Source organism: Mytilus trossulus, chromosome 12, assembly GCF_036588685.1.
Source record: "Mytilus trossulus isolate FHL-02 chromosome 12, PNRI_Mtr1.1.1.hap1, whole genome shotgun sequence".
Taxonomy (NCBI): Eukaryota; Metazoa; Mollusca; class Bivalvia; order Mytilida; family Mytilidae; genus Mytilus; species Mytilus trossulus.
In genome coordinates, this window is record NC_086384.1 from 22,922,618 (window position 1) to 22,946,683 (window position 24,066).

The 24,066-nt window shown below is 30.6% G+C and overlaps 1 protein-coding gene across 6 annotated transcripts in view; it reads left to right on the plus strand.

Annotated features, from left to right (window-relative positions):
* Positions 1–24,066, plus strand: part of LOC134693348 (ephrin type-B receptor 1-B-like) — a 78,777-nt gene that overhangs the window by 43,070 nt on the left and 11,641 nt on the right. For 3 of the 6 annotated variants that reach the window (XM_063554110.1, XM_063554112.1, XM_063554115.1), the window contains 7 exons: positions 6,108–6,263; positions 8,564–8,741; positions 10,100–10,442; positions 18,572–18,650; positions 20,858–20,972; positions 21,580–21,647; positions 22,999–23,040. In XM_063554110.1, the coding sequence (XP_063410180.1) occupies positions 6,108–6,263; positions 8,564–8,741; positions 10,100–10,442; positions 18,572–18,650; positions 20,858–20,972; positions 21,580–21,647; positions 22,999–23,040 (981 nt within the window). The remainder of the gene's footprint in view (positions 1–6,107; positions 6,264–8,563; positions 8,742–10,099; positions 10,443–18,571; positions 18,651–20,857; positions 20,973–21,579; positions 21,648–22,998; positions 23,041–24,066) is intronic. The other 3 variants (XM_063554111.1, XM_063554113.1, XM_063554114.1) reach the window with 3 other exon arrangements.

The following is a 24,066-nucleotide window of genomic DNA, read 5'->3' on the forward strand; positions in this document are numbered from 1 at the left end:
GAATCAATTGCAGTTGATGGATTTCTCAAGCTGCATTTTCCTACAGATTCTTGTAAATGATAAATCACACGATGGAAAAAGATAATTATATTTTCCGATTTAGATGTAATATACAGTTAGTTAACTGGAAAATTTAACAGATTTTGATCTCGCTCCAAAGAAATTCTATTTGATTTATGCTACAGAACTTTGGTGGTGTATTACCAATAGAATTAAAAGAGGCAATCGTAATGCCAAGCGTACGACATAAATAAATCCTATTTACTTTCTGCCAATATTTTGTAGAATTTTATGCTATTTTTGAAGGCAATTGATGTGAATTTTGCTGATTTTGAAACCACCGTAGAAGATACATGTGACATTTAAATTAGCGCTTTCCCATATCGTCATAAGAGGATAGAATCAAGAGCCGATAAAAAATGCTTTATGATAGATTTTTTCTGATACCATTTGATAGAGGAGGAATTAAATTGATCATTTCTGATTAAGTGTACTAAAGTTATATATTTTCAACAACCAAATTTGGACAACATTATTTGCCATCAGATATGAGGAATAGTACGGGAAAAGGTCACAACCTTAGTCTTATCTCACAAATTGAAAGTGTGAAAGGAAAGATTTTTTAAGAGCCTACATGCTATCTTTTAATAAAAATGCAAATGCATAGACACTCCAGCTTGTAAAAGGGGATTGAAATATGCATCTTTTATGTCATAAAAAAGATTAACTTATTATATTTACTGATGGAATAATCATGTCTATGAATAAAATGAAGATTTCTCCAGAAAAATAATGAGTATATTTGGCCTGAAGACCTTCATCTTCATCTGTTCGAGAAAGTTTTGAAAATGAGGCTAATACTTAATACTCTATGAACTGAGTAAACAATGTCTTGGGGTCGTGTTCTGTCAAAATATTACCCTGAAAAGTACATGATTTAAAAAAAATTGAAGGACTACTTTACTTTTATTTTTAAAGGGTATTAATTTTATGAAGTAGTTTTTTCTGATAGAATAACATGTTTTAGAATTGATTGATTTTTTCAGTCATTATCTGAAAGTCCAACCTTTCTTTAGTTTGCTAAAAAAAAAGTTCAAATTTATTGTCTTGAAATCAATGTATTGTGAAGATAATTCCATTTAAGAAAGTGAATCCATCAATATTTTTTGCTTCAGTTGATCCATTGCAGCAGACAACTCTAAATAAATGAAACAAATGGAGGAAAATTTGACCTTTGCTTCATTACGGATGTAAATCGAATAAACAATTGAATTTCCAAATGATAAAACCATAGATCAACCAACAGTCAATTGGTTTAAAATCGATTTGAATTTCTGCTGTAGAATTAAACATAATGTGGCATTCTCCCGCTTTAAAGAAACATCGCTTTTCTTGTCATTTTAAACAATTTAACTTCACGTCTTGATTTTTTCTTCTTAAGAAATTAGATTTTACTTTGAAAAAACAAACAATGATCTGCAATAAGGAGGAAAAAAATGTTAATTTAATTTCGCCCGACAAACACTGTAAGGAAATGCAGCATGTTAAATTGACATCCATTTTTCTGTCAATTTACACGCTTTTAAATCTGAAGATACAAGTTTTTATGTAAGATGGGGATTTCCCTGTGCAGATACGTTTGATCATGTAATCTGTTATGTCAAAATGTTAAGTGTTTCAAGTAGCTTGCAGTTGTTATGTAAGTGATATGTATAAAACACTGAAATCTTCAATAACAATGAAAATTGTCATTTTGGCAACAGCCTTATATTATAAGCAAAAAGTTCCCTTTAGGCAAGGCTTTGTATAAATGAATTAAGATGGATATATAGGATATATAGTATCATGAGTTGAAAACACATTTAAACTAATGAAAATTAAGAACTAGGATCTAAGTATTATGCATTTTTACATACATGAAAATATGTTTTCATCATAAAGGCAACAATCCTCAGTCCATGATAAACAACTAAACATAAAAAAGGACAAAAAATCAGTCCCCTCCTAGCAGACTGCAATCAAGCCCCATAAAATAGTAAGCTATGAAAGGGCTTTAAGAATGACAAAATGTGATAATCATGAAAGAAAACTAGCAGCATGATTCATGTTAAAAACAACAGCAAGCCATAAAACATATAATTCCTCAAGTTTTATCAAATATTTATAAAAACAATTTTGGCTTTAAAAGCAGCGAGATATCATAAGACAGATATACAACTGCACTCGATACCATTAAAATGTTTTTTTCCAATCTAGAATAATCGATTAAAATTTTAGCATCCGTTTATCTTTTAATAAATCATGATTGAATTTTGATCGTAAATAAAACCAAACCAAAGAGGAAGTAAAATGTATCTTTTTATGGATCGGTTTAAAGACTAAAAAGTAATAAAAAAGGCTGATAAAACTGTTTTTAATAGAAACTTGGTTGATATATTCTGTAACAAGTACAGATCTATCCCATATATTGCATGTTTTATGGAAAAAGTGTGCCCTTTCTTGCATGCCTTGTTTTAAACATCACATTACTATTTGAAAACTGATGTTTTATTAACTTTGGAAAAGTCTTGAAATTTCCTGATAATTTGAAAAAGGATGTTTTATTTACGAAAAACAAAGTCTTAAAATCAGACTTAGTATACAGATCTAACTTTATAATTCTCAAATGTCTCATGAAAATTTCCTACGTGTTCCTTAGATATGTCACCTGGTCCCTTGATCGTGGACCATAAAACCGAGAGACGGTAGAGATGGCGGACAGTGAACATGCAATATGCATTAATGAATTAAAGATTCAAACAGAATACTTAATTGTGAGATGATAGAAAACTAACTCAAACTTAATTGTCACTACAACAATTTTGCATCATAAGGCCTTTGATTTTTATCCCAGTTAAAAGGTTTGGATCAATTTGAAAGTGAACATCAAACAGAATATAAGGATACAATACAGTAGTGTTCTACAAATAATGAGATTAAACCACCCCCTTCATGTTCTATACCGACGCAATATACTCATAGAAAAGTCGGAGGAAAATGTTATAATAATGAAATCGTACTGCATGAATAATGCCAAAATCAAGTATGTGTACTCTATTACCTTATCATTTCTCTTTTATCGTTCCGAATCTATCATGTCAGGCGAAAAATTCAAATGTAAATTTGCATAAATTGTTCCTATTTTATGATACATTCTGCAGATGAATTAACTTTGTCAACATTTTTAAATAATTCAAAGTAAACTTCTGAAAGAGGATAAAGTTTGAGTCAGGTGAGCGAAACAGATGTTAATGAGGTGATGATTATGACTTAACTTCAAAGAGAGGCTAAAAACGAGGGAAGAAAAATAGGATTATTGTAATAATATTGCTTTATTATCCCACTGATCTTTATCTACCTCACTGGTTTGTATTGATGTGAAAAGTTATGTCGATTTTCTGGTTTAAAAAGAGGAAGATATGAACATTCTGTAAAAATACTGATCATTAAAGTTTCATTAAGGACCAAGAAAATTTTAGGTGAAAGATCTAAAGATTTATTCCTAAGAACAGTACCTTTGTATCTTAAAATCACTGAGTTAAGATATGTTATAGTTCTACACTATGATTTGTAAGAGGAAATTTCAGAGAAAAAAACCTGCTTCATGGATTTCAAACAACAGCCTCAAAATAGTTTTGAAGTCTGATAAGAAATGACTGAAAAGGAAACCTTGGTTTTTGATTGATAATGACTACAGTATCCCAGTTTGTTCATGATTGGGCCCACTCTCACTCAATGGACCTTATAATGTAAGAGTGTATTATCTGAATTGATAATGCCTGAAGCCCTAGGTGTTGTCCATGGTGTCATGAGACCAAATTGAAAAATGTCTGTCTTTATCTATGATAACCGAAGCCTAGTTTGTTGATAAAGGACCACACATGATCTTGATTATTGTCCTGCTAGTTATTGAGTCTTGCCCAGGCATAAAAATAATCAGAATTTGCCTGCCCAGTGAGTAGTCAATTCTATAGTGAAATTGCCTGCCTGTTACATGAGTGTGAGAGTTAGAGGTTGGTTCCAATTTTATCAACAACTCATTACATGTCTTGATCATTAGTGGTCATGCTGTAAAACTTCGCCTTTATAATGTATGAATTTAGTATACTTTACTAATTCTGTTCCATTAAGTTTGGCCACAAAATATATAAATTAGTTATAAACGAGAAGTCATTTTGTGCGAGTTCTGCATTCATTCCTTACTGATGACTAAATATTGATGTTAAATTCATAAATTTCCTATTAATATTTACCTTTTATATTTGTTTATTTCAAATGATTTCCTACCCTTTTATACAAAGTTAATGATCGAGTACAATTTCCCATTACGAGTACAATTTCCCATTACGAGTGCATAGACGTAAATCAAATATGTATGGCATTATATATTGCTGCATCTGCAGGCATAAATTTGGTATTTTTTTGTACAATTAAAAGCTGATCTACAATTAGTTACGGCAGTGTGACAATTTTTGTGCTTTTTTAAGCCATAATATGTAGATTTGTGGTAGCTGTTTACAAATGAGTGGTCAGATTTAAGATTACATTACTTACAAGGATGAGTAATTGTATTTTCAGTAGAATTGTGATACACATTGTACACTGTTATTATTTATTACACAAATGATGTCTAAATAATATGTAAAATGTAGAAGTGTCAGCATGAACACATCCATAATGTCACATACTTTGAAAAACGAGAAGTTAGGTGAATGTTTTTAATTAATGATTGTTAAGTATGGTTAACAAGTAAAATGTTCTTTTCGTCAGTAGACAAGGGCAGGTTATTGTTGTTCAGATTTTGTTGAACCTCATTGCACCTCAAAGTAATGATTCGAGTTGGATGAAAAAATGAAATTAATATCTGTTTTCTTAAAATCTTGTGGGTTTTTATTTCTCGTAGGAAAGCCATACTTTAAGCAAGCTGTTTACAGGTTCAGGTCAACATTGTGAAGTCCACAACAATTTTTTGACAAGAAATTGTTCTGCGTTTAAGCATATTCCTCCAATCACAAACTAAAGATACAGTAACAATAAAGACTGTTTACTGCTATTTGGTTGGATTGTTGTCTCTTTAACTTACTCCCAATTTCCATTTTCAATTTTTTTTTTAATCACTGAAAAACAAAGTGCAAATCAACATTGGTGCACCTGGGAAGCATTGACTTCCGTTGCATTCTTAGTGCATAAAATTGTGTCTAGTCACATGCAAAGTACGAAACCTGTCATTTACAGATCCTTATATTTGAATAAGTACACAGGTTAATCTAGTATGACTTTTCATCAATATGCATAGATAAACTTGAAAGAAAAATTAGAAATTATTGAAATATAAACTGCCAATAATGCATACATTGTAAACAACACATATACCATATTCTCTCTATTGTGATATTGTCTTTTCCTTTTAAAAAAAAATTCGGGGAAGATTAAATTTTGTGAGCATTATAAATCATGATGTTTCCAAGACAGACAAGATATTCTTTACTTTTCACTTGTTTGTCAAAGGATATAACATATTTTGAAATGAATCAGTTTGAGAAATAATAGGATTACGTTAAGCCATGGTCTAAACGAGAAGATGTATTATTTGACAATCAGATATAAATGACTGTCAGGCTGAAGTAGAGATATTTGCTTTTCAAATTCAAAACATGTTATGTGACAATATGATCTTGAAAAGATAAAATGTTACGAAGTTAGGGTATTGTCACAGGTAAAATATGATTTGCTGAAAAATACAAGTTTTTATGCATTTTCAAATCATCTCTCATTTTCCATGAATTTCATGCTCCAAGGGACTGAAAATGCACGTATTTGTATAACCATGATACATTAAGCAACTAACAATCATTCATTTTCATCTACATTGAACCATTCTTCAAACAGTTGTCTCAAATATGAAAAAAGGTTTCTAAGTCAAAGTCTCAGTGATAAGAAACCCAGAAATCAAAAGTTTAATCTCTAAAGATCTGTAATTTTCAATACTGGTACAGTAAAAGCTGAAGTTGAAAAATATTCTATTTTATGCATATCATATAAAACTGTTACCTTTTTGTGTTTTTCAGCCTGTAAAGTTGGTTACTACAAGTCGTCAGCAGGGAACCAGAAATGTTATCGTTGTCCAGATCATAGTTACACCAATGTGCCACAGTCAGTACAGTGTACATGTGACTCGGGATATTACAGGAGTCTTACTGACAAGAAAGACATGCAATGCACTCGTACGTATGATAAAAACTGAACAAATAGGGTTTTAATTTTTTGAAAATATGACATATAAGATGATTGTATCCAGGCCCGCAGCCAGGAATTTCTAGGGGGGGGGGGGGGTATTTGGACTCATGAACTCGTTTTTAATAGTCACAATTTGAACAGAACGGTGCCCCCTCCTGGTTTCAGGTATGGTATCTTGGATGTTGGTTTTTTTGGCATAAGTTTTTGAAGTTGACAACTTTACTGTACCCTATAACATTTTATTATAAAAAATGGAATTATTTGCTAGATTGTTAAACTTAATAAGTGCAATTATAAGTCAACCATAAAATAAAATATCTCCACTTCAAAAGTATTCCACAAGGGTGGTTCTTTTTAATTGTCCTTCATTCTACTTGGTTGAAAAGGCAACTTCAATCGTATTGTGTAATAACGGCTGTTCTTTAGCCTGAAATGTCCAAATATAGAACAATTGAAATTAAATTGATAAAAATCTGGATTAAAAATATCTGACAAATGTATTTTAAATATCAACAATAAAAAGAAAAGCATGTTTTAAGGTGTTCATTTAAAAATTTTGACACTCGACAGCGACACAAACTTGTTCAAAGTATAAATTCATTCACATCAAAGACCTGTAAGAGATCTTAATCGTGAAAACGTAATAACGTAAGATTTATTAAATTCTCCAATTGTTTTCATGCTTTTTATCAATATATATATTTTGACAAGTCCTTCAACAGGTAAAAATGTATAGTCAACTGATAAATGCCAGGTATTTTCTCGTTTCACAATCAAAAATTTAAAATCTGAAATACAGGCCATTTATAGGTTTGTTCACATCTTTAAACCAGGTAAACTTTCATTGTCTAATTTGAATATCAGCCTGATATAATGACATCCAGACAGGTAATTTTGATGGCCGATCATTGATAAGGTTGTGATGTATCCATTGACCACCTGTAGTAAGTCACAAACAGGAGACCAGGTCAAAAGGAACCAGATCAACCTCCATTATGATGGGGGAATACATCCATTAGAGCAAATCAATATAATTGCTACTTTCAATTTTCTGACAATCAGAGCTTTTTTTATGATATCCCATTTCAATTGCAAGGTATAATCGTAAATATTCAGTGTTTAATTGTATGAATAAGGTGAAAGGTGGTTTGGTCCTCGCGTTCGTTTATATTTACTTTTATGTATTGTTGTTAAATTTAAAGAAAAAGTCTTTCTTTAGACATGATTAAAAATTACTCTTTATGATGAATCATGTATAATTATGTTGTTAAAAAAGAAATTTGCTTTTGTAAAATTTATGGCTTTTTTGTTCGCATTTTCAAGTACAGCGAATTAGAATTGAAAAAACACGGCTTCTTGCTTGACTTGGAAATGTCGCTATGATTCTGGAGGGTGATTAAATACTATTAAATTTTCAATTCATATTATATCTTGACAAAAATCAATAATTTTGTGTTTTACAAAGATTTCTGTGACAGAGATTTCAATGGTGTAAATAGTGAAATAGGCTTGTTTGTTTGAAAATCTGTTGACATTTGAAAACTTAATTGTTGTATGTCATCGTAGCTCCACAAATTTTTCATTATTGTAAGATTTGGATAATTTTTTTTCTAATTTTCTAAATTGACATTATTAAATTGGAAGACTCTATTATAAAGCAATAAATATAGGTGGTAGGTGATGTGAATTAAAACTTTAAATGCAGTTAAATTATTTAATTTGTCAGGTGTCTATAAAAAAATATCCCAAATTGTCTCGTGTGAAAGCTACTTATAACTTTTACCAAATTTTACTTACATGTAATTTAAAGATAATTAATGTTGATGTATTGTCATTGAAAAAAACAAAATAGATTTTGAAAAAAAAGTCACATACAAAATAAAGGAAGAAGAGCACATGCATGGCAGTACACTCTAAAACCATAATCTCAAACAGCTTTAATATTAAGTTATAAATTGATTAGTTGATTGTTAAGCCCCCATATAAATGGAGCACTATTGGCTTAAATATGGTGGCCAGTCTGTATTGATGCCAGAAGTTGATGTTTAATGCCTTTTGGAGCACGAAATATTGGCTTTAGTGTGGTGTGCAGGGAGTTGGTCTACACATAGAGAGTCGTCATTATGACAGGAAAAACTCACATTATTTTATATTCAATAAAGAAGGACTGTCCAACTCATAACTATTTATGTAATGTGTATGAATATTGTTTTTTATCCCACATCTAATATTCATTCGAATGTATTTTTACAATGTGTTTTAATGAAATTTTATTTTATATTTAAAGAGCCACCTTCAGCTCCTACAAACTTGAGAGTGACTGAAAAGACCAACAATCGGTTGACACTGGTTTGGAATAGGCCTGTTTATGATGGTGATAGAGCTGACTTGTTTTACAAAGTTAGCTGTTACAACTGTGATCATAATGTTAAATTTGTTCCAAGCCATGAACTTAATTCAACTAGGTTTGTATAAATTATTTATATCAGATATTTCAGTTTTGTGAAAATTCCAACAAATTCGTGGTAGATTTAGCAAAAGGAAAATCATGCACATCTTTATACCTGTAATGTTTGATTAATGTGTTAATACTCCATAACAAGCTAGCTGTATTTACACCAAAGAACACAGCATATTCCTTCAGCGACTTACTTTAAAACAAAAATATAGAAATACAACACTACTGTGGTTTCTACAAAGTGTAACCAACAAAAAATGTCAAGGCTAATTGTCTTATAATATGTTTTGATTGGGAAGCACTAAAAAAAACCCACTAAAAACAACAACCCTTAATATGAAATCTTAAAAGTTCTATAAAATTTCTTAAAAATTCATGTGGTTAAATAGCAAGCTAACTATTATCTATATCGAGAATATTTTCCCAATACCATAATTTCTCAATGAGCTCTAAGAGTTTATCAGGGAAAACCTTTCGTTGGAGTGAGATTCAACAATATTAGGTCTTCACTTTATAAATTAACTAGTTGAAGGCAAAACACAGTTAATATTGTCATTGAATTGTGGGTTATGATTCAGACTTTTTTCACAAGTCTGAGTTCGTCCAAAGAATCCACGCCATCACATGACAGGATATAAATCATCGCTTGTTATATGCTGAAAAAGAAAATCAATTCTAGGACGGAAAGGTGACATAATTTAATGAAAATTTGAATAAAATAAAAAGTTAGGACATTGATAATTTTCACAAATTGAATTATTTCTAACCAAAAAATAGAGATCTTAATGTCTAATGTTTGGCATATGATTTTTAATGATACAGACATTGTTTAAAATATAGATGAAAGAAATACACAAATTTCAAATAGAAATCAGTCTTAAATATTAAAGGCAAAGGTTGTTGACAAATGTTCACATCTCATAGATCAATTATAAAGGTACAAATCAGGCCCGTAGCCAGGAATTTTCAAGGGGTTTATTTGGACTCATGAACTTGACTTTAACAGTAAAATTGTAAAATTTATGGTTTTCATTCAGCAAAAGTAAATTGGTATTTTTATTCTTAGTCATGTGTGTTCTGTAAATTTATAGCTGAAGAAAACATGAATGATAATGCTATTTATGGATTTATAATATGGAATGATTGTTATATAAACTTTTCTTAAGGGCTTTTTTTTTCCTGGTTTGATATGGTATGATATATGATTTCATAGTAATAATTGTATATGATAGCTTTTCCTAACTAACCGGGGGTATGCAGTCTCAATTCTCAGCCTATTTTGAAAAGGAGATAGTATTGGGCAATAAAAGGATAAACTTCTTAGTTCTATTTAGGAACACACGATGACATCTTTTTATTTTACAGTGTAACACTACAAGGTTTGAGATCGAGCACAGAATACAATATAACTGTCTTTGCACACAATGGAGTTACAGTCACAAGCAAACAGAAGCCACAAAGTGATTCAATTAAAGCCAGAACTGACTACAGTCTAGCAGTTATAGACAATCTAAAAATAGTACAGAAACTTTCTACTGGAACTGTTGTCATAACATGGGAGCTGGCCCAACATGTGAAGGAGGAAGTAGAATTGTATGAAGTCAAATGGTACCCATCAGGATTTCCCAATCTGGTGTTATCTAATGAGACCACATTCACCAATTACACATTTCATAACTTGGATCTTACAAAAGTCTACAATGTGCAGGTTTGTTATTTGTCAATTTTAAGTGTGAAAATATCTTTCAGTGAAAACTGTCAAGACAGAACCAGACTATAGTGGAAACCTCTCTGACTTCTTTTGGCTCCAAAGTTCATGAGCAACAATATAATTTAAACCTGTTTAAACATAACAAATTCTGCAGTCATTACAGTGTTTGATTTGTAGGAAGGATTCACTGTACACCTATTTTGTTTTTCTAATTCACATGTATCATAGCAGGAGTTATAAGGTTTATTTAATTGCAAAGCATATTTCTGACTTTTGATGAAAATGTATTTGAAGAAACTAAGAAAACCGAATTAAAGTCTAAGTCAAAATTACTCAGAGTATAAATGTGGAAACTTAAGCAACAGGAAAAGTTGATAAATTCAAGTTTTGATTAGGTTTTAGTAAAAAGTTAATGAATTCAAGTTTCGATTAGGTTTTCCAGTTGTATGAATGAGACATTCAGTGCTACTTCTTATGAAAGTGTAGTCATTGTATTTCTTTCCCCAGTGGAACCACTAATTGCTAAAAAATTGTCACTTGCACTTAGGAAAGACGACTCGGTGTCATGATTGGTGATCATGACACATCTTAGGTGGAATGTTTTCTAATAGACTGGACACGCTTTTTAATCAAATTAACTTGTTCCATTTTTTGCCGTATTACATGTTGTCTCGAAACCATCGATCAAGTAAATTTATATCTAATGGAAAACTGATTTTTTTCCCATGTCACCTGATCTTGAAGTGTAACGAAACTTCATTTTGTGGACGAAATTTAAGTCTCATATCAATTGGTTGTTGCTTTGTGACTCACTTTCATTCGAGTTCTATGAATCTGATATCAAATCATCAAGTCTTTTTGCATGTCTCTCAGGAAAAATTAAATCCCAAGGAATTCAGATTTTGCATTATCGGTTAAAGATGAAAGAATTTTGGTTCATGTGCATTATGTTGTTATAAAGATATTTGAAATGATTATTTTTTATGGGCTTTTTTGTGAGATAATCTGAACTCATGATTTGTCAAAGTATAATTTAAGAATAGGATCCGACTTTTATTACTATAAAATTTTAATAATTTAAAATTCATCTGATAATATTATCAACTTCATGATTAATTTGTCTTCAGTAAGGTCTAAAAATAGATTTTCAAAGTAACGATATTACAGATTTAGAATCAGATTCTATTCCTATAACATTAAAAAAAATTATAAAAAAAAATCTTCAACACAGACAGTCAACCTTTGAATATGCCATAGATAGATATCCTCTTGTTTTATTTTTACATCTAAAACCTAATGATTAAATAGTCAGTATAGTTTTAACTGATTCCTGATTGATTTACGATTTGGTTGTTGTTTTTTATCCTGATAGAGGACATTATTCCTTGACAAGATCATTCTTAGGATGTTCTTGGTTGTTGTAATGATACTTGGCATGCAAACCACTTATTGATCAAGATGGAAAGCCGTTTCCAAGAAATTAGACATACTATTTTGCTCTAAGCGTCTTATTAGAGCTCTTGTACAAGTTTCACCTGTCAAAGTCGTTGACTTGTATTTTTTGCTCTATTTTTTGTCTAACAAGCAGCTGATGAAATGGGGCGTTGTGACAGCGGTTTTATAAAAAAAATAAGTCAAATCACAGGATGGCAATTTCTAGCACAAAATATAATTTTCTATCTAATAAACTTTGTATTGATTTTCTGCGGTAAATTGTTTCAGCAACGATTATAAGTAAAAGCGATATGGTGAACAGTTTGAACTATAAAATAACAATAAAAGCCAAGTGAATGTGGCAAGCAGAGTCCTTTTTGTTCTTAGAATGTTTCCAATCAATAACTTGACACTTTCATGTGAATCAAATATTTGCTTGATTTGGTAATAAAATAGAGAATTTCGAATCAAGTTTCACAAACACAGTTGACAAAAAATAGTAGATGGGTTTAACACTGCAATAATAGACGTCCTGTAACACAAATATCACCGACTCAACGCTAGAGAAATTTGGTTAAAGCAATTTGTCTCTTCCTTTGATCTTTTGAGAACTGCATTAAAAATTAAAAGATTTTAACGATTGTTGAATAGCTAAATACACATCTTGTATTAAATTTACATTTGTTGATGAGTGTATGGTTAATTGGTTTGTTATAAACCTATGGATCAGTTCATACTTAAGTAAACTAGGTTATATTTTATTGTTCGGTAAAAATGTATTCAGGATACACTGAGAAGAAATTAGTATTTCAATTTTATGGCTCAAACATTTCATTGTTTGTCTGTAAAAAGTGATCACATATGTTTTGTGAGAAACAACCCATGAAATTAATCTAGCTATGCATTACTATAATGCTAATGACAAAAAAAGAACTTCATAGGTACGGACATGGAACAGGGGTTGGGGATGGGGTGCTATAACAGAAAAGTATAAAACAGTTCTTTTGCTAGTTGTACTAGCTGAGACGACATTAGTGTTACAGCTAATTTCCTAATACATGTAAAGCAATACTTTGGTTAGTTTGCTTGCTTTGTTTGAATATTGTGTAATTGTAATTGGGATAATGTCCAATCTAATTTAAGTATGATATATAGGTTAAAATATGTCTTTATATATTATTTGAAGATGTCAATGCTAATTACAAAGCTTGAATTAATGTTTATACAAACAGAGCAAGCAAGCCTACCAAAGTTTTACTCTACAACCATTAAGAAAATAGCTGTAAAAACACACCTTCACCTGCAGTATATCAGTGTGTTAGTCTTGTGAACAAGGGCAGATCATAATTTTTAGATCATTTTATTTTCAATTTAAATGGAAGTCAATAGAGTGTTTAATTTTTTGCCCTACTTTTCCTAAATTTTGACTGATTGATCGTTGTTTGTTTTTGTGAACATAAGTAAATATTTTGATCTTTTTTAGGGTTCTCAACAACATTTAAATTTTTCTACTGGAAAATGATGTTATTTAAAATTTCAAACACAAAAATGTACTATGTATTTGATCTAGTTAATACTCAAAAGCGAATTCTATGTTTCGATAAATAAATAATTTCTTAGTTTTTCAAAAGTACTGTTTTACATAGAATGGTAAGATTTATACCTTAGAGAGTGACCAAATTTTATTTGGTTAAAAATACTGTAAAAAGAAATTGAAATAGCTCCATAGTATGACCACCCATGTTTTAGTCTGATCTTTAAATTTTCAAAAATTATCTCTTTGCATAAGATGCAAAAGAAAAATAATATTAATGACTTGTTTAAATATAAGCTGTAGTCAGTTTTCACAGGTTTATGTGAATTAATCACAATTTGATCATGTTTTAATGTTGGATTATAATTATTCAGCTACTTTTATCAAATGAAAAAAGCAGTTAACAGCAAAGCATAAGAATTAAACCTAGCTTGTGACATAATGTACTATCGAAATTACCATTGTGTAAAAGCTTTATGTTTAAGGTGAAGCATTGTAAGTCCTCGTAACAAATCTTAATTCATGGTGTCGGATTTAAATGAACTTTATACATGTGATCAGTCTGGCAGAGAAAGGCGCAGCAGGGACTTAAGTTTCACATCTTTCTATAAAATCTATTCTACCCAAACAGATTACGATAATTGTTATAGCATTATGTAAAGTTTTTTGCCTTTTAAAGTGAAATATTTTTATTTTATGATTATATACACTTGGCTGGTCACAAAGAGAGAGAGCAAAGATAGTTACATTATATCGTGTCAAGTTTTATAAAACATTTTGTTGTTTGTCAGTAATTACGATTTATAACCTGTGCTTATTAAATATTTTAAAAGGCTGTATTAAGTTAGTATATAATTATTAAAATATCCACAAAGTGCAGACATTTTACTCTCATGAAAGATTGCAATTGTCGCAAGTAACCAAGATTGTTTGATGCACGAATTCAAAACACATAAAAATAGCAATTTTGTAGTGCAGCAAATTTTCATAAAAGGGAAAAAGGTTTTAATTTTTGGTGGAAGAAGTCTGATGAGTTGAAATCAATACGGTTATGAAATAAAGATAAATATAGCCCTCTAATTGAGACAATAATGTCCCCAGTGTGCAAGAATAAAAATATCAACAATTTCAAATTCATAAAATATTTACAATCAGAAACTGCTGACAATTTAGAAATAAATTTTCTATGTAAAATCTGTCAAAAGCGTGGGAGATATGCACTCTGTTTTACCATCGCTTAGAAACTAATGTCATATAGCGAGAAATCTTTGAAATTAAAAAAGGGAAGCTTTTTTCCTTCTTTCCTCACTTAATTAGATACACAATTGTGTAAAATCCAATGATCTCTCCCACATAGAAGTGTATTAGCATGCATAAGCTGGTTCTGGTGTAATTAGATTATCTGTTGCTCTAACATTGAAGATGACCATATCCTAATCATATCACTTCAGTAGTGATATGTGTCCGTCCAGAGAATACGTATTCCTCGAGGAATGATCGGAACATTTTATCTATGCCTTGCTTCAACATGAAGATGACCATATCCTAATCATATCACTTCAGTAGTGATAGGTGTCCGTCCAGAGAATACGTATTCCTTGAGGAATGATCGGAACATTTTATCTATGCCTTGCTTCAACATGAAGATGACCATATATTCTTATTGTATCACTTCAGTAGTGATATGTGTCCGTCCAGAGAATACGTATTCCTTGAGGAATGATCGGAACATTTTATCTATGCCTTGCTTCAACATGAAGATGACCATATATTCTTATTGTATCACTTCAGTAGCGATAGGTGTCCGTCCAGAGAATATGTATTCCTCCGAGAATGATTGGAACATTTATCTATGCTTAGCTGTAACATCAAAAGTGTAATTAAGCATTTCTGCAATATCATGCCAAGTAGAAAAATAGAGATTTTAAAGATAGGAATAGCAGTTTAAAATGAAAGCAGATTTTTTGTCTTTTGGGAAATTCAACTTTTGATGCCTAATTTGATAAGTGTGGGGTACCAGAAAAAGTAGTGTTAAATTGTCCTAATCTGCAATCAAGTAGGGATTAATATCTGTCTTTCACTTTGTAGTATAATTTAGTATTGATGGAAAAAGGGAATAATCTAAATAGAGCAATTTTGTTTTATAAAACTATAAGTGATGTAATTATCAGATACATTCTAAAATCTTTAACCTTGCACCACTGTTTCTCCCTTAACAAACTTTTTACAAATCAAACATTATAAAAAGTTGAAAGTAAAAAGCAATGATAATTTGCAAACATTTCAGTGTATTGTTTCTTGTTTACATTTGTAATTGAATTGCAGCAATTCAAGTCTGGATTCTGTGTTAAAAATTGACTTTATATTTTTCACTGTCTCTAAAGGGATAGGTAGTGAACAACAGGATTGACATGAGGCTTTTAGCACTAATAAAAAGTATTTCTCTGCAAGTAATTGGTTTCCATTTCCATATGAATTTAAATATAATAGTTAATTTTCAAAAGGTTGTATGAATTTTAACAACTTTTTTTTTATTTTAAAAAGACATTTAATAAAAATCATTTGTTCTGTTTCATAATCGATAGAAAATTACCCATCATGAGAAGGAGTATCACTGAAACTTTTTCCTTAGATAAATATTCAAAGTGACAGTCATAGCTAGGAAATTATTTCATAATATTTAATCATCCTGAATATCCCTGAAATATTTGCCACAGGACTTTAAGAAAGCAATATTCAATCATCATAAATGCTATATATAAAATTACATCATTTGTATCATTGATTCCCACTTGTGTACTTATATTGCTGGAAAAATTCTTTGACAAATTGCTTTTCCTGTTTCAAAGCCACACAGATTTAACCTTCGCTGTAACAAAATCAACATTAATAAATGTGAACAACGTAAGAAACCTAAATTTGTATGATCTCAGCTTCCTCTAGAGAAAAAAAAGCCATTGATCCCTTATATATACATTTTGTATAATAGTAAGACGTAGAGATGGCAAGATTTAATCAAAACCAATCTGTTTAAGATTATATGACCTGTTTGTCCGACATTAACTAAAACTACCGGACAATCTATCTCAACCAGTTTTGTCTTAAATTGAATTTCCTTCTATTGACCAAGTATATAACAGAGACAATTGGATAGCTTGGCTTCAGCGGTATAATAGTTGGGAACACCATGTTATCTAAGAATAACTTGGAAACTATTGATAGATACCTCAGGCGACTTGGTAATTGAAAATTAAAAAAGCAATAATTCGCTTGCTGATAAATTTGTAGAATTATCGGAATGGTGTACAAAAGCCTGATTGTAATCCAAAATTACTTACTGGAAACTATGTACGGGGATTATTGAATAAAAACCGATGGTAAAATTGCCTTGTAAAATCTTATTAGTTATATAGATTTTATGATACAATGGGCTTTTTCATTTCATAAGTTGTTATTCGTCGAGGCAAAACTGTATGGCATCGTAATAAAATGGATTTGCAAATTGAATTAGAGAATTTCACTTTGTTGGTGTTTGTCTCTCATTTCCAAGGGAAATTGTCTTAGATTGACAACTTTAAAGTTGAACGAGAGAAACAACATCAAACAAAGTGAATCTAATCTACGATGATTAGGAGTAGCAAGGAAATCAGTAGGATTAGAAAAAATGAATTACTTAAAAATAGAAATGCTTTTATTGAATTATTTTTCGAACAGAATTAAAGAATCAATGATAAATGTCTTAAGTTAGAATGCTGGATTATTGGCAACACGATCCGTGCTGTCAGCGCAATAATTGTGACATGGAGGAAAATTTGTGTAACATTGCTTATCTACATAAAATGTTTACAGTACAAAAACTAAGCTGCCATTCAAATACATGGGTGCATTTATATAATTACAAGAATAAGAACATGTTTGAATTCTTAAATAATACTGCATCCATAGACATTTCCTCTAATTTTTGGGTAAGCCCATTCCTTTTATTGACTCATACAGATTTTTTATTCTAAAGAAGGTTTGATGAACATTTTCAGGGTTAATTTGTTGTTGATTGCTTAATGTTCAGTGGCAAATATTTCATGTATACCTTAGTTGAAGGTCTTTCTGAAAAAAAGAATGAATTTTCTAAATCACAAAATTCCTTCATTGAAACTTAAGCTCACACACAATCAGTAAAGCATCACAAGGAGATTGCAAAGTACACAATCAGTGAAACAAGAAGACAATTAAGTCCAAATAGCATCTACTGGTCAACTGTGTGAGGTCAATATGCATCCAGTTTCTCGAATTTATTTCTTGCTGGAAGGGATGTTATGCTAACTAGTCAGAAAATTGTCCATAGGCTTTCTGATTCATTTGATGATAATACAACACATTTTGATGTATTGAACACTAACTATAGATGTATAAATGTCTTGACTTTTATGAAATAGTTAGTATGTATGATAAGAACCATGTCAAGAGACAGTCTGAACACAAGGAGAATAGCTAAGTTATTATTTTATTATTATTCTCTATTGGTTAGACTGCACTAAAGGTTAATTCAATAGAGGACAAAACAGAAGGTTTTGATTTGATTATGGATGACTGAATATCTGTTCCTGCTCAGATTGTTAAACCTTAACTGACTATGATGACATTGTCTGGTTTGAATGTTTTTATATAGTACACAAGAGATCACCAACACTTGGTGCAGTTTCTTTGATATTTGGATGGAAAGATGAGAAATTCAGTGGGAAGTAGAGATCATAGTGATTTGCTACAGAGTCAATGAATTTCTGTAATAAACTTTTTTTCTTTTATACAGTCATTAAGAAATAATAAATCTACTATCTAAGTTCAATTTGTCATTCTGAATGATTCATGAACATGTATAAAATGGCCTTTCAATACATAAGTGGAAATAAAATTCAAATGTTTTGAGTGTCTGTTTAGCTATGATTCTTTAGCAAAGATGAGCATAAAGTTTAAACTCAGTCTGAAAAGCTGTTGACTGTTGAAGACTGTCTTATGTCCTTTAGATGTATTGGGGTTATTGTGGTGTCTGGTTGCTGTATATGGGTAATTGACATTTATACCACATATATCTTTGTAATTATATTTTCCAATACTTTACATATGAATCATTATTAAACATGACTCTTGTTGTTTTTTTTAGATTCGAGGGAAGACTACCAATAAAGGTTGGGGAGACTATAGTGATCCATTACAGATCAAAGATGGAGACAACCAATTAGGTAGGTTGAGGATTATTTACTTTCAAAACCAATAACAAGCCATACCATCTGTAAAAGAGGGACGAAAGATACCAAAGGTACAGTCAAACTCATAAATCTAAAACAAACTGACAACGCCATGGCAGATTTCATAATTATAGATGGGAAATTGATCTCAGAATTTTAAACTTCCTCCTTTTTATCTGTGAGCACACCAAAACCACTTTTTTGAAACTCATAGCTAGGTCTGCCCCTATTACATTTATATATCACATGATGTATTTTGCTGATGAGGAGGTGCACTGAAAAGAGTAGAAATTGGCCTGATGTATTTTGCTAAGGAGGTGCACTGAAAAGAGTAGAAATTGGCCTGATGTATTTTGCTGAGGAGGTGCACTGAAAAGAGTAGAAATTGGCCTGATGTATTTTGCTGAGGAGGTGCACTGAAAAGAGTAGAAATTGGCCTGATGTATTTTGCTGAGGAGGTGCACTGAAAAGAGTAGAAATTGGCCAAACTGTTTAAATTGGGGAAGTAGTGATATTATTACATGATATACATAAGTCAACATCCACAAGATTTACTGATTATTCTAATCAAAGCAACAGGTTGTTGACGTCTTTTTCTTGCACCAGACTACAAAGTTTAAGTGTTGCTAGATATGAGACACTCAAAGTACATCTCACTTCCTTTCAAAAAGACATCAGTCTTATTATGTAAAGTACGTTTGTGTTTTGATTTATGAAGGAAAGACCCTTGAGAGTTTAGATTGGAATGATAGATATTTGATGACTGCTGTAGAACATGCACATTACAATGGGACTTGAATGGGAGTATGTGATATTGGCATATTTCATTCATGTAATTCACAAGTACTTAAGTGCAGCATACATTTCCTTAATTAAGTGTTAGTATGATAACAAGTTCTATTAATTATATTAAGGATTTTATACTTGTATTTTATTTTGTTTTTGGCATCACATGTAAATTAAGTGAGTATAGAAACTTTGAAAACATACTTATTGGGAGATCATTATTCGTTACCAAATTGTTGGTTGGATTTGTTAAAAACATCATAATTTCTGGTATTTACCTAATTCTCTTTTTCCAACTTCCATCACAAGAAATTAGATGTAAAAGCGACTTAAGGCTACAAGAATTCTCCTAAGAAATAAATCACTCATAGCAGGAAAAATAAAAGTATTAAAATAAATTGTACACAAGTGCCTTATAAAGGATTGTCTTTAGGCCCCCTTTTCTAAATTGCAGGCTCTACAACTACTACCCAGGGAAATCGTGATACACTTATTTCAGAAAATTTGAAGTGAAGTTGGTACAAATACATAAATTTATTATACCACTGAAATTAAATAGTGAAGTTATCTAAATCTACAATGTCATATTTGTCATTTCTGATTTCACTTTCATCTTTCATGCTTGACTCTTTCTTCAACAATAATATAATGAAAAGAAATTTAAAAAGGCCTTATACTAGATTTATTAGATTGAAATCCATTACGGGATTTATTCATATTGCAACTTTCATTGAATTTCACATGGCATATCTTATCATTATCTCGAAAGGTTTAAACTTTGCAAGGGTAGAATATCAAAAAAAGTTCAAAGACAGAAATATATGTATGAATGAATGAAAGTTAATGTGTATGTGTACGTTGTTAACGTTGTTAATATATTGATAAATAAAATTGAATCAGAATTTATTTCCGTTTTGATATCAAGCACTATTTAGTGATACAAGACTACCCATTCTCGTCTGCTATTCCCCTCCATTTATATAATGAAAATACTGGAAGATATATATTAAAGTCTTTCATAAATGAGTTGTCACTAGTCTTGATTTTAGTTGGCATATTGATTTATCATTATTTATCAGTTAAAATTGAGTCATTATTATGTATGCGATGCATTATGGGTATAATTATAAAAAAATCTAAAGCCAAAAATGTTCTAACTTATAATCAAACAATGAAGCCTGTGAATCAAGCAAGTGAACATTGTCTCTTATGATTGAAACACACAGAGATGTGATTGAAAAATATTAAACTGTATGTAAGCCATTGTAACTTAAGAGTCCATCTTGGATCATGGTACTTATGGGGGATTTTTTACATTCCTTAAAAAAAAATAAACTTTCCATGCTTCAGTGCTGAATGACACTCTCTTAATTTGTTGATATGTGTTTATAGTTAAATTCTTTCTTCCATTTCAGAAAAAGTAGAATTAGAACAGCCTATGCCGTCTGTTGGTATTATAGTAGGGTCTATCATAGCTGTGTTCCTGTGTATGTCTATAGCAGCCATTATGATCATCATTTTACTCAAAAGGTATAACTATTTAGAAATTTTTATCCAAAGTCAAATAAATATTTTAATATTTTGGGATTTATTAATGATTTTTGTTCCTGTCTGTTGTAAGTGGCGACATATTTTATTCAGATGTATTGTTTAGAATATTTACAAATTTCATTTTTATGGATGGACAAAAATATATTCATATTTCTTGACACTGTTTATTCAGACTGGTTCAATGAAAATACCACAAAATTGTCACGCTGGAGGCTACATAAGAACATTTCTCAACACCGTGGGCAGTGGACATTTCTCAATTTAATATATAAAATAATATTTATATATAAGTAGATATATTTATGCTTGGCCATGAACTTAACAATAGAAGGATATGTACTTAGTGTCAGAAGGTTTACCTTATGCTCAAGGTACTGGAAACCTTAAATTAAAAAATAACAAGACTTTATTTACTTTGTCTGAACAGTGTAAATCTGATATTTAAATGATTTGTATTTTAAATTAAATCTTTCTTAAAAGTATAAAAAAATAATATTTTAAGATATAAACCAAGAAAGATAACTCATATAGATAAAAAATATTTTTCTGTATGACATGAAATAAAAATTGATATTCATCATTTCAGAAATCGGCCACAGTGCAGTGAGACAAAGGGAGGCGACTGTGATACTCTACATTATGGACACGGTGAGGGTAGGCACTTATTGCACTGATGATAATTCAATAAGTTTATCATTTCATCATACACATCATACGAGACGTACAATAAAAGATGCGAAAAAATGAAATTTCTTTGTCAAGAAGTCAGTAAAGATCTATAACAAAGTCCAAATCCATGTGTGCTGTTCAAGACAGACTCTGTTGGCTCTTAGTAGAAAATGTTTTAACTGAAAGCTGATCAATTTGAAATTTTGAAATTGTCATGTAAAAAGAAGTTTCACTTTTCAATTCTTTTATGCTGATACCTTTGCTGTATTACTTTAAAATACACTTGTAATATTGCCTATAATACATATATAAGTTATTAAATCATGTTAATTTCTCATGATGTCACCATACTTATCAACAACACACAAACAAATTAACATTTTACATATCAACTATAAAGCATGTTATGGGAAGGGATTTTTATGAATGATGCATTTTTCTTTGGTATTTTTTATGTGTAAAGTTTGGTTTAGAATAAATAATCAGAAAAAAACATTGGAAAATATCCATCACAATAATGACTAGATGTGTTACGTTCATTCATTCATTTTTGTCATTACTGATGATTTTTTTTGCATGAAATTGATAAAAGTAAATTCAATTCATATCTATTAGAGTTGTGGTATCAATGTATTGATTTTATAAGCATACAAATCATTTTTTGTGTGGAAATTTTATAATTTTGCTTATGTTTGGCTTATGGCTGCTTGTTACTTTAGAACTTTATGCTTACGTAAACCATATATATATATTTTGCATTTTATAACATTAGGACCTGCTAATTGTTCCCTATCCCCCTCTCCTTTCATTTCATTGCAATTTGCCTTGAATGCCAGAATGCTGTTTAAAAATGAGAATTTTAGGTTGAGTTTGAGGCATGTTTATGGTGTATGGGTGGTTGTAAGAAATGGTTCTTGTTTTCTGGGGTTTCTCTGATTTCAATGCTCAAATAGTAATAAATTGCTGTACATTATATAAAATGTGCTAAATGCTGTTGAGTAAATAAATGTCCAAAACATTTCAATCAAACAAGGAAAATTAAGGCACTTTTCAAAACTGAAGATGGAGGTTTTATGTTAGGGCTTTTTAGGTTGCAGAAATTCATACAATATTAACCTGAAATTATTTGATCGCAGAAATTCATGCATTAAATATCTCAACTTAATAGGTGGCAGAAGTTCCTGTACTAATTATCTGAAATTAATTTTTAACTGTATAAAAAGATGCCTATACTAAATACCATTGGTACATGTATAAAAGGAATTAGTTCATGATCAAATGTTTGCTTGCGATCACTGTTAACACAAGTAACACGACTGCTGGTTCTGTTTTGTAGTTGTTCACTGCCCCCCACTGGAGCCCCACATGAACGGTGGTTGTAAGTAATTCTGTATGGTAGATCATAGGCTACTAATGTCACATGTTAATCAATGATATATCACACTACTAATAATCTATATTTAGACAATCTGTCGTCTGTAATGTTAGTGTATGTAGAAGTCCAGTTTTCTCTAGTTCTCTGTTGTGAATCTCCCATTTTTGTCTCCATGTACTGATGTAGGCCTATTCTCTAGTGTTCTTTAAAGAGAAAAGAATAAATGTTCCCAGACTTGCACAGATTTAATTGGAATCTGGATAACATGCAAATCATGTGTCCACCCTTCACTTACAAGGATCTGACAACATTTTTGTTTTACTTTCTATTTTTATGTTATATTTGTACGCCAATATTTCATCGCAGAGCTCTCATTTGTTAACAAGAAAAATTTCAGAACATTCAGTAGAACGGATCATTGTCAGATCCTTGTAACCTAAGTGTGCACATAGAGAATTTGTATTTCCATTAGATTGGTATTTAGACATTATATAGTCTTAGATGATGCTGTTTTTGTTTGCACAAAATTTGTTTGACTGATATATATGCAAGGTTTGAGTGACCATAGCTGCTTTACTTTATGTATGTTTGCTCAAATTTGTCAAAGTTCTTAAAGCAAAATTATGTATGTGTATAAATACTGTTTTGGCAAGTTGTCAACTATTTTCAAAGGTTGTAAGCTGATGAAATTTTGCGCTGTTATTTTTTTACTCTGGTAAATCTAGGATGAATTTATCTTTATAAAGCTGCTTCTTTTAAGCAAATTTAATTTCAACAGCTTGCTTTTTTTTTAAACCATAAAAATGATAAAATCCAAATGCTTATGAACTCTCTTAAAGAAAATTTGTTCACACATGAATGGTTTTAGCTGTTTTAAAATATGTGTAGATAAATTTGATGGCACCATGCATTGCAGCATGTATTATCGCATGGTGGTAAAATAATCATAGAAGCTGCAAGCGCAAAATTATAAGGACTTTGAAGAATTTGAGCTAATGTAGTGCTGTAGACTTTGCTTTGCATATCAGT